At 35.8% G+C, this 15830-nt stretch overlaps 1 protein-coding gene across 1 annotated transcript in view; it reads left to right on the forward strand.

Moving 5' to 3' along the window:
* Positions 1-521: 521 nt before the first annotated feature.
* The window catches only part of RFX6 (regulatory factor X6), a gene marked incomplete at its 5' end in the record, with an annotated part of 43044 nt that continues 27735 nt past the window's right edge, over positions 522-15830 (forward strand). The window contains 5 exons of the mRNA XM_081945953.1: positions 522-562; positions 2444-2567; positions 5092-5153; positions 10266-10343; positions 13724-13751. Of these exons, the coding sequence (XP_081802079.1) occupies positions 522-562; positions 2444-2567; positions 5092-5153; positions 10266-10343; positions 13724-13751 (333 nt within the window). The remainder of the gene's footprint in view (positions 563-2443; positions 2568-5091; positions 5154-10265; positions 10344-13723; positions 13752-15830) is intronic.

Consider the following 15830-nt stretch of genomic DNA (forward strand, 5'->3'; position numbering starts at 1 on the left):
AGTCCTATATTGAATCAGATTTGCTCAGTAAAAATTTTTTGTTAGTGTAATATCAATAGCATTTTCCTGATTTTTATTTTTGGATGAGAAAAACAGACTTAAAAATACCCCCAAGTTATCAGACATATGGAACCTGAAAATTATGAGATTATCATTGTACAGTAGGCAAATGGAAAAAATAATAATTTCCTACCTCCTTCATTTCCATTTGCATCATCATAGAAATTTATAAATAAATTAAACATTTTCAGTGATTAATCTCTCAGCTGTTGTCCCAGATATATCATCCAATACTCAATGATTCATTTAAATATATTTAATTTTATCTACATAGCATTATTTAATGTAATCTACAAGATAGAGAGGTAGATAAACACATACATTCTCTTTTGTTTTGGCACACAGAAATTCATTTCAGGAGTGAACCTATTTCTTCAGAAGATGAGGATGGAGAGACTCAAGAAAGCAAGATAAAATCTCTGAGCAAATATTTGCCTCCAAAGAAAACAATCACTCAGATTATGAAGGACAAAAAGAAGCAGACACAACTCACATTGCAATGGTAGGCTAAACAACCAACGAAGCTTTAACGTATGGGAAATTATTTTCTACTATACAGTGTGTGCTAGTTAGCTTTTTCTGTATTGTCATGGGAAAAAAGAAATCTTGTCATCTGGTAGAAGTTACAATGATCTCAAAACGAGGTTGTATGTCACACAATGTCACACAATGTCATTTGCCCCCATTTCAGACTACTGTATAGTAACCATCCATTTTTAACATTGTACCTTGGCTGAGTTCAAAAAAGGCTAAACAGAATCAGGTTTAGCTGGTTGGCATTTGTATGGAAGGCTGCCACAAAACCCTAGGGCAGTAGACTTGGGAAGTAGGAAAAATATTCCAAAAAGCAATGATAAGCCTCTTTCATCGTAGGGCTGGGGGAAATTACCTTGTGACAGCCATCAGGATTGCCTTTTTTTTCTGCCAGTGAACACGTGTGACTAAAGTTTAAGATTGGAATGGGAGATATCCAGATTCAAGTCATCATTCAGCCCTGTAGCTCACTTGGTGATTCCAGGTCTGTCCTCCTATCACTATTGTCATACTGGGAAGGGGGCTCCCAGTTTACTGTTCCTTGGGCTTACAGAACAAAGGCAGGATATAAATGTACCATAATAACAATGGTAATCTCTGATAATAAAGTACTTAACAAGGGTATATATTTAGGAAATATACACAAGCATTCTGTAAAAGTTGAGCTAATAGATATCATATGTCATAGTAAACTAAGTCTAAACCAATCTGAGACCAATTCTCATCTTTCTACCTGCCTCTTTCTAGTTGCAGGAATTAGCAGTTAAGATGTTGACTCATAAATTCTTAGCACTTATCAAAGCCAATTGGAAAAATTAATTGTCAGCCACAGCTGAATGCTAATGTGGTTGTTCTGATGCTAATATATCTATTTAGCTACATGACTGCAGCTTTAATTCATCTGAAACTCATGTTTATATTTTTAGTAAAGGAACTAATAAAAAATACTACGTGGAGTAACCACTTTATGTTCAACAAAATAATTGTTTTTATAGATGTAGTGAAATTCCAGTCTAGTTTTTTCTCCGAGTCTGAACTTTATATTCAACCCAAAACAATATCCTGTGGATTTATTACATCATTTCCTTACTTGTATGTCTGCCATCCTGGGCATAGAAAGTGACAATTTCAAAGAAACATTTCTATATGTATGTGTAATATTACTGATCCCAATCAAAGTAAAGGATGGATTTTTTCACACAAAATGACCAAGCAACAGCTTTTCTTAATTTCAATTAATTATATACATTAGGAAGTCAACATTACCATTTGCAATGGGACCCATGAAGAATTTTATAGGACCACATCTTCAGTTACTGGAGAGTAATTTTATGTTTTTTTAATGGTTTTAATTGTGATATGGTTCACTGCCCAAACAATTAGAATAAGATACCGTGTTTCCCTGAAAATAAGACAGGGTCTTATTTTCTTTTGACCCCGCAAATAAGCACTTGGCCTTATTTTGGGGGAGATATTATTTTTGAGGTGCAGGAGGTGGTGAGCATGGTCACCTCATGGCTGCTGCTATGTTGCAATATTTTCAGGGAGAACTTATTTTTAGGGGAGGGCTTATTTTAGCTCATGTGCTCAAAAGCCCGATTGGGCTTATTATCCAGGGAGGTTTTATTTTCAGGGAAACAGGTTAGATAGCTATAGAAATTGAAAGAAGGAAAGAAGGAATGGAATGGAATGGATGAATGAATGAATGAATAGGTACTGGGGAAAATGGAAGTATTTTATACTTTGAAGGCAAAAGTTTTAAAAATATTATAAGCTTGGTAGCAGTGAAAAAATATGACAAAGCTGTTGGAGTCATTTTTAAAATCCTTGGCTTCTTTTTCATCTACAGGTTAGAAGAAAATTACATTGTCTGTGAAGGAGTTTGTTTGCCTCGATGCATCCTTTATACTCATTACCTGGACTTCTGTAGGAAGGAGAAACTTGAGCCTGCTTGTGCTGCAACATTTGGAAAGGTAATTAACCCATTTGATCTTCTTGCCTTATTAAATCTTATATTAGAAGAAATGTTCCACTATATTCCCTTGATCTTTGTATATAATCAAAAGCTCCGACTTGTTCTGCAAAAACAGGGTTGAGAAAACCTGCAATTGATGCATCTTAAGAGTAGTTTAAATCCTGCTGCTGGGGAGATGTTTGTGGCTCTTTTTATTTTCTAATACGGAAGCAAGAGCTTTGCAGGTCGCCTTAGGGCAGTGTTTCTCAAACTTAGCAACTTGAAGATGTGTGGACTTCAACTTGCAGAATTCTCCAGGCACACCTTCAAGTCACTAAGCTTGAGATACACTGCTTTAAAGAGTGTAGGATATTGGAAAGAAAATCATTAGCTTGGCAAAGTTGAAAGTAATGCAACTTTTGTGAAAAAAGAGTGCTGATCGTACATATTCTCCTCCCCACATCTACTCTACTTAAAAGCTGAAATCATTTAATCAACATGAGAGGTGGCCTTTCCAAATCAAATCCAAATTACTAGGAGCTGGTGAAACTAAATACCAAGACAGCTTCAGAGATCAGTCTTTTTAAAACACCCACAATCGCTTCCAATTGCTTTAAAAAACCGAAACACATTAGTTTAATGAAATTTGGGGTTCACATCGCCCTATGATATTAAATGACTCAGAACCAAGAGAACAGTTGGCTGTAAACATTTTTAGCTTTGGAAATAGCAGGATTATCTTTTTTTCTATTCGCTGCCTGTCTCCTTATTTGCCTTAGAGTTGATTGCTGGGTTATGATATCTGTTGACGCAGAGACTATTGTTTCATCTTCAAATGCTCACTGTGCAAGTAAATTTCAAAGCCAGGCTTTAGACTGCATCAGGTTAGATAAACCAAGGGGCCAAGGTGGGAGGCTTGATTGCGATCACATTTCCATTTAATGTCAGAGTTGCTTCTCTCAATTAGCTATTATATTGATAGGGACAGTTCCACCCACAGCTTTTGGGAAAGTTACTAATTGAAATGCAATTGTTTTATAGATGTATGGAGATTTGAAAGTATGTATTAAGATGTATGAAGGGATTGCCTTCTGATATTGAGGTTGCTCCATCACTCAGGCTTTTAAGAAGAGACTGGACAACCACTTATCTGGAATGTTATAGGGCAGGGGTGTCAAACTCATGTCATCATGGTGTCATCATGTGATGTATCTCAACTTTTCCCCCCTTTACTAAACTGGGCGTGGGCATGGCCAGCTTGTGACGCATCCAGGTCACGGGCTGCGAGTTTGACAGCCCTGATATAGGGTCTCCTGCTTGTGCAGAGGGTTGGATTAGAAGACTTTCAAAGTCCCTTCCAACTCTGTTATTTTGGTAGTTTCATCAATGATACTGAAAGGGCTACAAGCCTCACTTGTATTGATTGGGCAAACTTATTTGACCTCTTGTTCTTTGTGTAATAGAAAAAAAATGACAGCATTTTTAGAACTGAGCGGTACATTTTTAGATGTGCAGTGTGCAGGTTTTGCATTCGAATGACATAACAGTGAGAATTGCTACCTAGTTCATCTACAGAAAAAAAAATCCCTGAAATCTCACTGAAAATCTCTGTGATAACAATATCACTTGTTTCATGTAGACTAATAATCATTCTTTTTCCAGTTTTATCAAAGGGCATTTCCAAATCAAACTGTATTCCAAATTGCATTCCAAGATTCTTTGGGTGGAGCTACAGAGCATGTATATGAAGCTGTAATGTAGATGTGTTCTCTTATTAAATTTTTCATCAATTGAATTCTGATCCACAAGACTGGTCGCTATCCTTCGCCTCTACAATAGCATTGCAGAATGAAAGAAGTATAATTCAAAAAGCTATTTCTATCTATCCATCTGTCCACCTACCCTTTGGTACAAAAAGAAACATATCTCTAAAGGGATATATCTTGAATTCCTATATTAAACAAGTTTCTAAGCATCATTCTATTTTCATTCTTTTATTCCATCATTTATTTCTATTCAACATCCCAGTCTTCCAATAGTAGTTTACGACAGGATAATTCAATGTGAATACATTTTAATAAAGCCAAATTCCAATAAAACTGAGTTTTAAAATAATTTTGTGGGAAATTAAAAATTGTATCAGAAGGAATATATATATTTTTTTAGGAAGGGAATTTCAAAGAAGATATTTCTGTTTAATACGATGTACCTTTGATAAGCTTTTATGGTAACATGTCCTATTAATTTTATAGAGCAAATGGAATAGCACCTCCTTGGAATAGTATAACTGGTTGGATTATACTATTCCAAGGAGATGATATTCTATTTGCTCAGTAATATTGGGTGTCTTATACCTTTGATGGGAGCATGATCATATTTTGTTGCAATTTCCACTTTCTAAGTTTAATACTCTTTTGCCACTGATCATTGAAATGAATTTACATAATTAATTACTTATAGAAGGGCCAATTAGAACAGATATTGTAAGAAAACAAAAATAAATTTACTAATTTCAATTATTTAATATTTGACATTTTTTTTAGACAATTCGCCAGAAATTTCCTCTCCTCACCACCAGGCGGCTGGGTACAAGAGGCCATTCAAAGTAAGTTCTTAGGAGCTACACTTTTAAAATGCATGCTTATCTAAACAAAGCCATATATTCTAGATAGAGGTAGATGGAATCCAAATATATTATTAGCTAAAAACACTTCTTAGAGTAACCAATCCCAAGCTGACAATGGTCCATGTTTCATGAATTTCAATTCCCAGAATTCTCCAAGAAACGCAAACATCATGCTAACTAGTGGATTATAGGGATTGAAGGTCCACACATCTGAAAGACATATAAAGGGTATAGCATGATGTAGCAATTTCCATGTTTCTTGTCAAGTTGATTACTGAAAACCATAATTTCCCTTTTCCCACATGTTCCAGATCCTTATACTCTCTGAAAACCTTTTATAGAGAGTTGGGAGGTATATTTGGGTTACCATGGAACCCAAAGTGAAGGAAATATCACCCCAAATGGCATAGTACTGTAGAAAAGTTCTCATTATATGTTTGTTTGTTTATTGTGCACCTTCCAATCAGTGTTGACTTTAGCAACAGCTTGGATAACTCTTTGCAATTTCCTTGGCACGATTTCAGAAGAGATTTGCCATTGCTTCCTAGGGCAGAGAGACAGAGAGTGTGACTGGCTCAAGGTCACCCAGCTGGCTTTTTGCCTAAGGCACAATGAGAACTCAGAATCTCTCCATTTCTAGCCTAGTGCCTTAACCACTATACAAACTAGCTGAATATTTTTATTTAAAATATTGCCAATGTAGTTTTCCCTAACCCTATCCCTTTTTCCTATGAGAATAAAACAGGATGTGGAAAGAAGTTCATTTGCCAGCAAATGGGTAGTGAAAAAAATGAAAAGAGACAGACAGAGAGAGAGAGGGAGGGAGGGAGGGAGGGAGGGAGGGAGAGAAAACCTAGAACTATGCCACCCATGATCTGACCTAAGCATAGCACACAAAATTGTCTGCTACAATGTCCTACCTGTCAACGACTCCTTCAGCTTCAACGCTTCAAGAGCAATAATACATGGGCAAACAATAGGTACAAACTCAAAGTAAACTGCTCCAAACTCGATTGCAGAAAATATGACTTCAGCAACAGGGTGGTCAATGCCTGGAATGCACTACATGACTCTGGTGTTACATCCTCAGACCCCTAAAACTTTAACCTTAAACTGTATAACATGGACCTCACTCCATTCCTAAGAGGTCTGTAAGGAGGCGTGCATAAGTGCACCAGTGTGCCTACCGTCCCTGTCCTACTGTTCCCATCTATTTGTACTCATTTCGTATGTATATATGTATACCTGCTTATACTTATATGTTTATATGTCACATTCATACTTATACTTGTTTTCTCATACATGCTTGACAAACCAAATAAAATAAATAAATAAATAAATAAAATAGGAGAGAGAGAGAGCACTTCAGGGATAGTGTATGAATACTTTCCTGGGAAGGAAGGAATGTGTAATTTTCGCTCTGGTTCTTACCTCCCTATTATGCTCGATTATCCATCATTTCTTTATTGAATATTAGTGATTGCAATTGTAATAAGGCAATTTCATCATTTAAGAAACCAGCACTTTAGATACTGAGTGAGTGCAAGAATCTTAGCCTCTCACTATCTCGAACAAAAGGTTTGGAAAGACTAGTTGGATTAGGCCAAGCAGTGTACATACACTTTGGCTGATAGGGATTGGAGTCAAACAATACCCGCAGGAACTGAAGGTGCTCATTTCCTACCCACAGTAGAAGCCTTATAATGATAGAGGAATTTATTACATTGGTAGTGTGTTTAATGATTGCTAACTTGGAGGAATTCTCTTTTGAGCCAAAGGAAGAAGATGTGAGACTTGTGTTAAAACAGAATGAATGCCTGGCATTTCCTGTTTCTTTGAGAAGACAGGGCATTTCCCTGTTTTTTTCATTTGTATTCTGTAGCTGGCTATCTTTTGTGTACCAGGGACAGCCAATTCCCCCCCACCCCAAATTATCTTGGTTTTCTTTTTTGTTCAATTGTGTCTGATTCTCAGAGACTGCCTTGATTAGTCCCTGCAGTTTTCTGGGCAAGGTTTTTCAAAAGTAGCTTGCCATTGCATGCTTCCTGGAGTTGAGAGAGATTGACTGGCCCAAGGTCAACCAGATGACTTTATACCTAAAGTGAGACTAAAATTTATGGTTTTCCAGTTTCTAGCCTGATGCCCTAACCACCACACTAAACTGGCTTACATATTTACTCTTGGGGCAGCTAAAAGTTAGTTACCAATCTGATAGCACTTTTAACAATTTGTGTTAATTTTATTTGCTACATTTCATAACATTAATATTTAAAGTAACACACAAAATAATCATATCATAGTCTCCTGCTTTCTTGCCTTCTGCTTTAACTAGTACTGTACTACTACTAACTACTGTAAAAAAACTGGCTGTCATCTAACCTATAATTGTTACAAATTATTGTCAGGTGTTTTCTGGAGTTTCAGAGGAAATTCCTACGTAGAGATGACAGGTGACATTCAGTAGAGTGTGCCACTGCTATTAAATCCATTGCCTTTAGTTGCTACCGTAGTTCTTACTATCATAGCAGCAAACAAGGTGTGGTATGAGCAGAAAAATAAGGAACTTGGACAAGAGAAGAGTGAAGAAGAAAATAAAGAATTATAATGAATAGAGCAGTGATGCAAAAGCATTATAGATCAGCAGTAGAGAACAGCACACGGTGTTTTAGTCAAGTGTACCATTAAAATGGAACTGAAATGAAGGAAAAAGAGGAGTCAGCAAGGATCATATACAATGATTATGCCAATCCAGGGATAGTTGGATGCATATAAACGTAGTGGGAATTAATGAGCAAAATAAATTCAGCCTAGATTTAGTCTGAGTGTGGGCTAACTTCAGCAGTATTGCAGGGTCTTCCTTTGAAGGTAATATGTGTATGGGTCACAGAATACAAGTAGTTCTTGACTTACGACCATAATTGAACCCAAAATTTATGTTGCTAAGTGAAAATTTTGTTAAGTAAGTTTTGCCCATTTTACGATTTTTCTTTGTTAAGTGAATCACCACAGTTGTTAAATTAGCAACAAAGTTGTTAAGTGAATCTGGCCTTTCCGTTGACTTTGCTTGCCAGAAGGTTGCAAAAGGAGATCAAATGACCCAGGGATAGATTGTGCCCATCATAAGTATGAACCGGTTTTCAGGCATCAAGCATTGCAGCATAGGGATAAGTGTGAAAAAATGATAATAAGTCACTTTTTTCAAAATGTTGTAATTTTGAATGGTCACTAAACAAACTGTAGACCCCTTGGGACTGTGAGCTCCTGTTGCAGTTTAATTTTTTTTTGGGGGGGGTAGACTTTGATCAATGTTAAATCTTAACTTCCTTCCACCTTTTCTGAAAGGCATTATCTTATTTATTAAAAGTGATTTAGTGGGTTAATAAAACTGATATGGCAGCTGGCCTTGCGATAACGAGTTATTGCAAGTCCCTGAGCAGCTTAATCATATCATTGCCTTATCAGCTATCATTTGTGTTGGCATATGCTCTAGTCAGATTTGCTTGCAGCACAGGGACAGATGTTCGTGCACATGGAAAAGGAGGGTGAGAAAAATCAGCCTGGCTGGTTTCTTCCTGGAAGTTTTAATGAGAAAGCTAACAATGACCATCACTGCTCTTATTTCTTTCCAAGCTAATACCAATTAAACAGACCCAGCCTACCCTTTTCTGCCTCTAGCTCTGTTGCTTTTTCCAAACTCATCGTAAATCTGTTGCTGTATGCATGTGCATACATCTGTGTGTCTTTGATGTGATACTTGACATCTCTGCAGAATGCCATTGGCATGAAATGTGTGTGTGTGTGCGTGTGTATGTGTGTGTGTGTGTATTCATAGATACACACACACACACAAGCCAAGTACCACTCACTCATCAAGAAATCCCCAGAACTATAAAACCTACAACTTGAAATTTGTCACGTATGTTCCTCTTAGCTTCTAGGTGCTCGCTAAGAAAGGATTTTTTGAAATGACCATCAGATCATTAGTATTTTTTATACAGTAATTAACATACTAAGGAGTAAGACATTCTACTCCTCCTCCCCACCTGAAAAGAACTCTGTTCTGACTGTCAAGTTTCCTCACAGTCCGTTACCACAGTTCAAACTGGCAGACATTCCACTCCTTCACTCAGGAGCGGGTCTGGTGCTCCTTTCAGTACTAAACATCGGTACGTCACCAAAATGTCTACGCCTTCCCCCTATGGAACTGCTTCCAAACTCAAGGATTGTGGGAGCGATATTTCCTTATGTGTTTCAATCACCGACCACCACTGAGCTAATGGATTGTGAACTGAATATCTCCTGCAAAGCCCAATTACAGTTTCGTCACGAGGCACGGGTATCCAGCTAGTATATACATATAACTCACATGTATAATGTTAATGGGTAAAGACCTCTAACAAATTTCTTGGAGATTTGGTCAGTTATTTCTCCTTATTTTCAATGCACTAATTTGGGTCTGTTTTTTGAGTTAGTCTAATCTTTGGAAATTTTCGCATTGTGCAGGGAGCAGGAAAGAAACTCATAAGGAAATTGTTCATAAAAAATGTATACTGGCATGTATTGTGTGTGCTTGACTTACAACAGTTACAACAGACTTACTACAAGGTAGTACTTGACTTACAACAGTTCATTTAGTGATTGGTCAAAGTTTTGACGACCCTGAAAAAATGAATTATGACCATTTTTCACACTTACAATCATTGGAGCATCTCCATGGTCATATGATCAAAATTCAGATGCTTGGCAACTAGTTCATATTTATGATGGGCGAAGTCTATCCCTGGATCATTTGATTTCCTTTTGTGACCTTCTGACAAGCAAAGTCAACAGAGGGGCCAGATTCACTTAACAACTGTGGCAAAAAAGGAAATAAATTGGGGCAAAATTCGCTCAACAACTTTTAGCTTAAAAGAAATTTTGGGCTGAATTATGGTTGTAAATTGAGGACTATCTGTGTGTGTGTTTGAGGAAACAGAGCGAGACACACACAAATATAAACTCAGATAATAAAATGAAATAAAATGGCACCGTCCATCAGGCACATGATTTATGTATCTTTGTACCCTTTGCTCCCCCCCCCCGCCCCTACAGATATCACTATTATGGAATTGGCATCAAAGAAAGCAGCGCATATTATCATTCTGTGTATTCTGGCAAAGGTTTAACGAGGTATGTTTTTTTTAAAAAAAAGTTCTCAAAAATAAAATCAATAAAATGCTAGATGATGAACCAAGATGAATCAGTTACACCTTAATGTTTATCATTTGAATTTTCATCACATGAGCTGCCTGTTACTTGGTGATGTCTAAATGGTTCTGCTTTTTTGAAGTAGCATATGATTACATATAAAATGTTTTATGCAAAACAGCATACAGTATTGTAGGCAAGAAACTAGCACGTGAAGCAATTTCAAAAAATTGAATTGCTCATTTGGTCTGTGAACAAACCATTTGTATGCAGATTCTCAAATCTTTGTAAGATTGGGTTGTAGCAATGTTTTGCTTATTAAAGGGCTGATTCTTACCAGTGTGCACATTTTGTATAAAGAAAAATAGACATTTCCATACATCTTCTGCCTGATGAAAATGCCTTTACTTCTCATCACTTTTCCAACCAAATATCCTTGGGAAAAAAGCAGACCCTTGATATGTATGTATATTTTAAAAAATAAATATCATATCAATGCTTTGTTGTATGTACTGTAGTAAAACCATAACAAATTACAATTATGAAAGAGAAGACATAATTATTTCCTAGGATTGAATTAAATTGATTCTGCCACAAGTCTGCTAAAGCTGTAAGATTTTTTTGTCTAATAGTTCTAATTATGCCAACTTGCAAACAAAATAGATTTTATTAAAGGTTCAAAAATGAAAAAAAAAACCCTCATTGTCTAAAATTACCTATTTCTTTTTTCCTAAAGAATTGCATTAAAATTTTTAAAACAAAGGTAAAAACAAATACAAACTCATAAAGAATTAGGAGCCAGCAAGAGCCAAAAGTGCAGGAAAGAAATGAAAAAAAAGTATGAAAAAAGAAAAGATAAAAATTGAGAAGAAAGCAAAAGATACAATGAAGTGGCTTCCAATCTTCTTTACAATTGTTATAAGTGCAATTATAAATTGAGCTCTTTCTCTAAAGTCACACATGACTCTCTATAATCTATTCTATCCTGTCTAATCATCAAAACCATAAGTCATATTTTCCTCTTTCAAGCAAAATGTCCATAAAGGTTTTCAGTCAGCATGACCATTCTTGTTGATCAAATTTCCAACATAGATTTGAAGTGCCTTTATAGATTCTAGATTAACTAGAAAAAGTAACTATTCGTATAGATATTTGCAGAGATACTGCCTATCTAGCAGTTCAAAAGCATGCAAATGCAAGTAGATTAATTGGTACCACTTCAAGTGGGAAGATAATAGCATTCCGTGTGCTTTTAGCACATATGGTAGCTTTGTTGGCCACATGACCACAGAAATTGCCTTTGGCCAATGTTGGCTCCATCGGCCAAGAAATGGAGATAAGAACCACGCCCTGGAGATTGGGAGGAGCTGATGTCACAATGACACGATGTGCGATCTTGGAGCTCCATGGTCCTTTTTGCCGCTGGATGGTCCTTTTGGACCTAAACCATCCCGAAGAGATGATGACAGGGAAGAGTACATCCTGCTGATCTCAGGGACACTGCAAAGTCTCCTTTTGCCGGCGACAGAAGCGCCACCATTGAAGCTGCTGAAGTTGGGACAGCTCCAGAATGGGAGGAAAATGGAAAGAGAAAGTGTGTCCATCTGGTGAGGAAACCTTATTATTATAAAAGAGACTACCCCCAAAAAAATTAAAGTTAAATTAAATTTGAAAACAGAAGAGAAGAGGTGAAATTAAGCTGCATTAGACAGTATTTTCTTTTACGGATGGAACTTTTGCAAATGTTTCCTATTCTTTAAATTGAATGGATTAGGTTTCATTTGACCATTTGACTTTGCATTTCAAGGTTCCTCAGCTTCTTTACAGAGAGTGATAGTGGAAAGAGCATGGGTTGTTTATACAGGTGCTCTTCGGGAGCTTTATTGGAAGCTGGAGTGGAGTGAAAACAAAGCCTTGTCTTGAAAGATTATAAATGAACTTGCTTTAAATTTAATAAAAACTTTTGAATGCCAGAGTGGCAGTGTTTACAAGTTGGAAGAATGGCGCAACATGAAAAAGAAACCTTAACGTTGCAAAAGATTATGTTTGAAATTCAAAAATTATTAGAAGTAACAGAGAAAATTGAGAAGAGATTGGAGAACATAGATCGTAGAACAGTAAAATTTGATGGAAAAATTGAAGATGTTCATCAAATGAAGAAAGTGAAGGTCAGAGTTCTAAAATCTGAAGGAAAAAATAAACAAAGAAACAAGAAAATTGTTGATATTGACAGTGATCTGAGTGCGGTTGGAAATGGAAAGAGTGGAATATGGAAAGGGGAGATAGATGGACTGGAGCTCTACCCCAGATTTCAAAGTATAGAAGAAGAAAAGAGAGAAGAATTTATGAAACTAAGGAGAGAAATTTTGTCAGAAGCACTAGTGATAACCAAAGATAAGCTGATCGAAGAAGCATATGGAGGATTTCGAGCTTATACAAGATATGCAATAAGCAATATTGCGAAGAGAAGTCCATACAAAACTTACTAAGGAAATAACCAGAATACTAATGCCACAAATGGCAAGAGACATAAGACTGCACTATTACTGGAAAGACACAGATTGATGTAAGAAAACTTATAATAAAAAAATTAAGTCAAATTTAGTTAAATTTAGAGCATTATGTATAAAATGAAGTGATAATAGTTAAATAATCTGATTAATAATGATAATACTGCATATTTTGGTTTGATAAGAGGAAGTTTGATATAAATTGCAAATGGTGACTACGAAAGGAGGTTTAGAAACTCTGTTATTAAATATAACCAATTTTTATTTAGAACATGTTATAAAGATGTAAAGTTACTGGATGATATTGGGAAGAGATAATGGAATGCCATTATGTGGTTTTGGTTTAAATCTGGAATATTTTATATAAAAGGATGTAAAAACAATTATAGTCAAATAAAGTTGAGGTATGATGATAGTAATATATATATATATATATATATATATATATATATATATATATATATATATATATATATATATATATATATATATATATATATATATATATATATATGATTTAAAATATATGATTGATATGAATTGTAGGTGATGACTGTGGAAGGGATGCATGGAAGTTTTTTATAACCAATTGACACACTTTCTACAATTTGTAATAGAAGATGGTTTTGTATGGGTTTTTTTTTGTGTTTTGTCTGTTTGTGTTTATTCAAAAATAAAAAAAACTTTATATATAAAAAAGAACCATGCCCTGGAGTCGAACACTACTTGACAGGGAAACCTTCACCTTTTACCCTTACTATTGTTCCTTATAATGTGGTATTTGATGCTGTTCTATAATCATAGAAAATCATTCTTTTCTGAAATATAAGTAAAGCATTTTGATTTTCTAAGGTTTTCTGGAAGCAAGTTGAAGAATGAGGTGAGTAACTTTGTTATTTGATCTTTTAAATGTGCAATGATGAGGAAAAACTTGACAACACAATCCTCTGGTTATTCAATTGTAAAATTTCCACATACTTCAAAACAGGATAATTGAGGAAGCTTCCTGAGAGAAACCATTGGCTTATTTAGACAATTTCTTTCTCGCCCTGATTTGTGATGTATGGGATTGAATCGGTGTCCTTCCCCTTGCCAAACAATGCTTTGCCATTGTGTTTAGCTTTTTCCCACTTGCACAGTCCATATATCCTGACCACTTTTTAATATAGATGAAAAGGTTTTAAGCTCAAATAGAAACTCAGGCTGACTAGAAATAGGAATGGATAAATGCAACCTTCTCCAACTGGATACTTTCTGACTGGATTGGATTTCAACTCCCATAATCCAGCCACTATGTGTGAAAACCTAGAGTTTGAAAATTCTGAAAGAAGTGAAAGATTGAGACAATTTAAAGGAAAAGTACAGGATCAATATTTTTCTTCAATTGTTCACCTTTTTTGTGAAATATTGTTATGGTTCACAAGTACAGCTACTGTTCATGTTGGCACGTGCATTTAATAGAAATGATGGTTTCCTCTGAGCAGGAGTTACATTTATTTTCCAAAGAATTAAGAATTGTTCCCCATTTGCTGCCCTTTGCACCGTTCACAAAATGGCTCTGCAGTCTACATAGGACTTCTGGATCAAAAGATTTTAATCTAAAACAATGAAGCTAACATTACTGGTATTAATTAAATGTTTGAGCTTCTTTTAGAGCAGGGGTGTCAAACTATTTCATTGAGGGCTGCGTCAGGGTTGTGTTTGACCTCGGAGGCTGGGGGGGGGGGGTAGGCAGGGTGGGCATGGCCAGCTCAACGTCACTCATTGAGGCTCTGTTTTCAGCTGTGACAGCCTCCTGCAGCCCTCTGCCAGCAAAAACGGAGCTTGGGGAGGACGCTCACGGCCCTCTTGAGCTCCGTTTTCCTTTGCCCGTGTGCCAGATCTAAGCACCCCTTGGGCCAAATCCAGCCCCCAGGCCTTGAGTTTGAGTTTGTTTTAGAGACATATTTAATCAATAGACTAAGGATTAAAAGATATAGCACAACAATTCCCCTGTTTTTGAAAAATCCTATCCTGACAGACACCATCAAAAGAATGATGTCCTTAGTGTTCCAATTGGTACAATGTGAATAAGGGGGCTGACCATATTATCACCATTTAGTCTCACATTGACATGTTTTCAAAGGAAAAGTTACTTGTTAAAAGAATCAAATATGTAACTGAAACATGAGCTTCCATATATGTGAATGTATTAATTATAACTTTGCTGTCACAGTGCTCCTGCCCTTTCATTTTATTTTCCATCTCCTTAATTTCCCAGAGCGTATTTTATCATATACTTGGAAAATAATATTTTCAGATTGGTCTTATCTTTTTTTTTAAAAAAAAATCACCACATACTAATAGGTAATTGTTCAACTGAAGCCATATTGACTCATGACAGCTTTTAAATGACCTAATGTTTATGTCAACATACAATGGGAACTACACATCACTTCTTTCATTAGCTCCTTATCTGTGTTTGAGTAGCCTGATGTTCAGGCTAGTTATAGCTTGGATAATCTTGGCTTCTTTACTATAAAAAAGAAGTGTGCCTAAACTGTTAATTTGAAACATTTTCTGGATTGCGAGGCTGGTCACAATCCAAAAACAGAGTGCCAATCTTAAATGGATGTTAGGTGTGAGATTGCATATATGTAATAATGTTTAACTGAAATAAACCCAGAAGCTATATGTACAAGATACTGTATATACTTGTAAAGAATAATTTGATGAAACAAATTATGACTTTGTCTTACATTATTCATATTTTTATCTTCTTGGATTAATGATATAAAGTATGAGATCTAAAATTATGAGACCTGAAATAGGAAACCCCTTACTAAAGTTGTTCAGAAGAGATTTACTCAGTTTTATGATCTTTACCAAGGTCCATCAGTAATTTCAATTCCATTTCTTTGCTGATGTTTTTAAAGAAAAATATGAAAATATCCAGTTTTAGCCAAATGTATAAATTTTA

Source organism: Natrix helvetica (assembly GCF_964273705.1).
Source record: "Natrix helvetica genome assembly, chromosome: 2".
In the NCBI taxonomy this organism is placed as follows: domain Eukaryota; kingdom Metazoa; phylum Chordata; class Lepidosauria; order Squamata; family Natricidae; genus Natrix; species Natrix helvetica.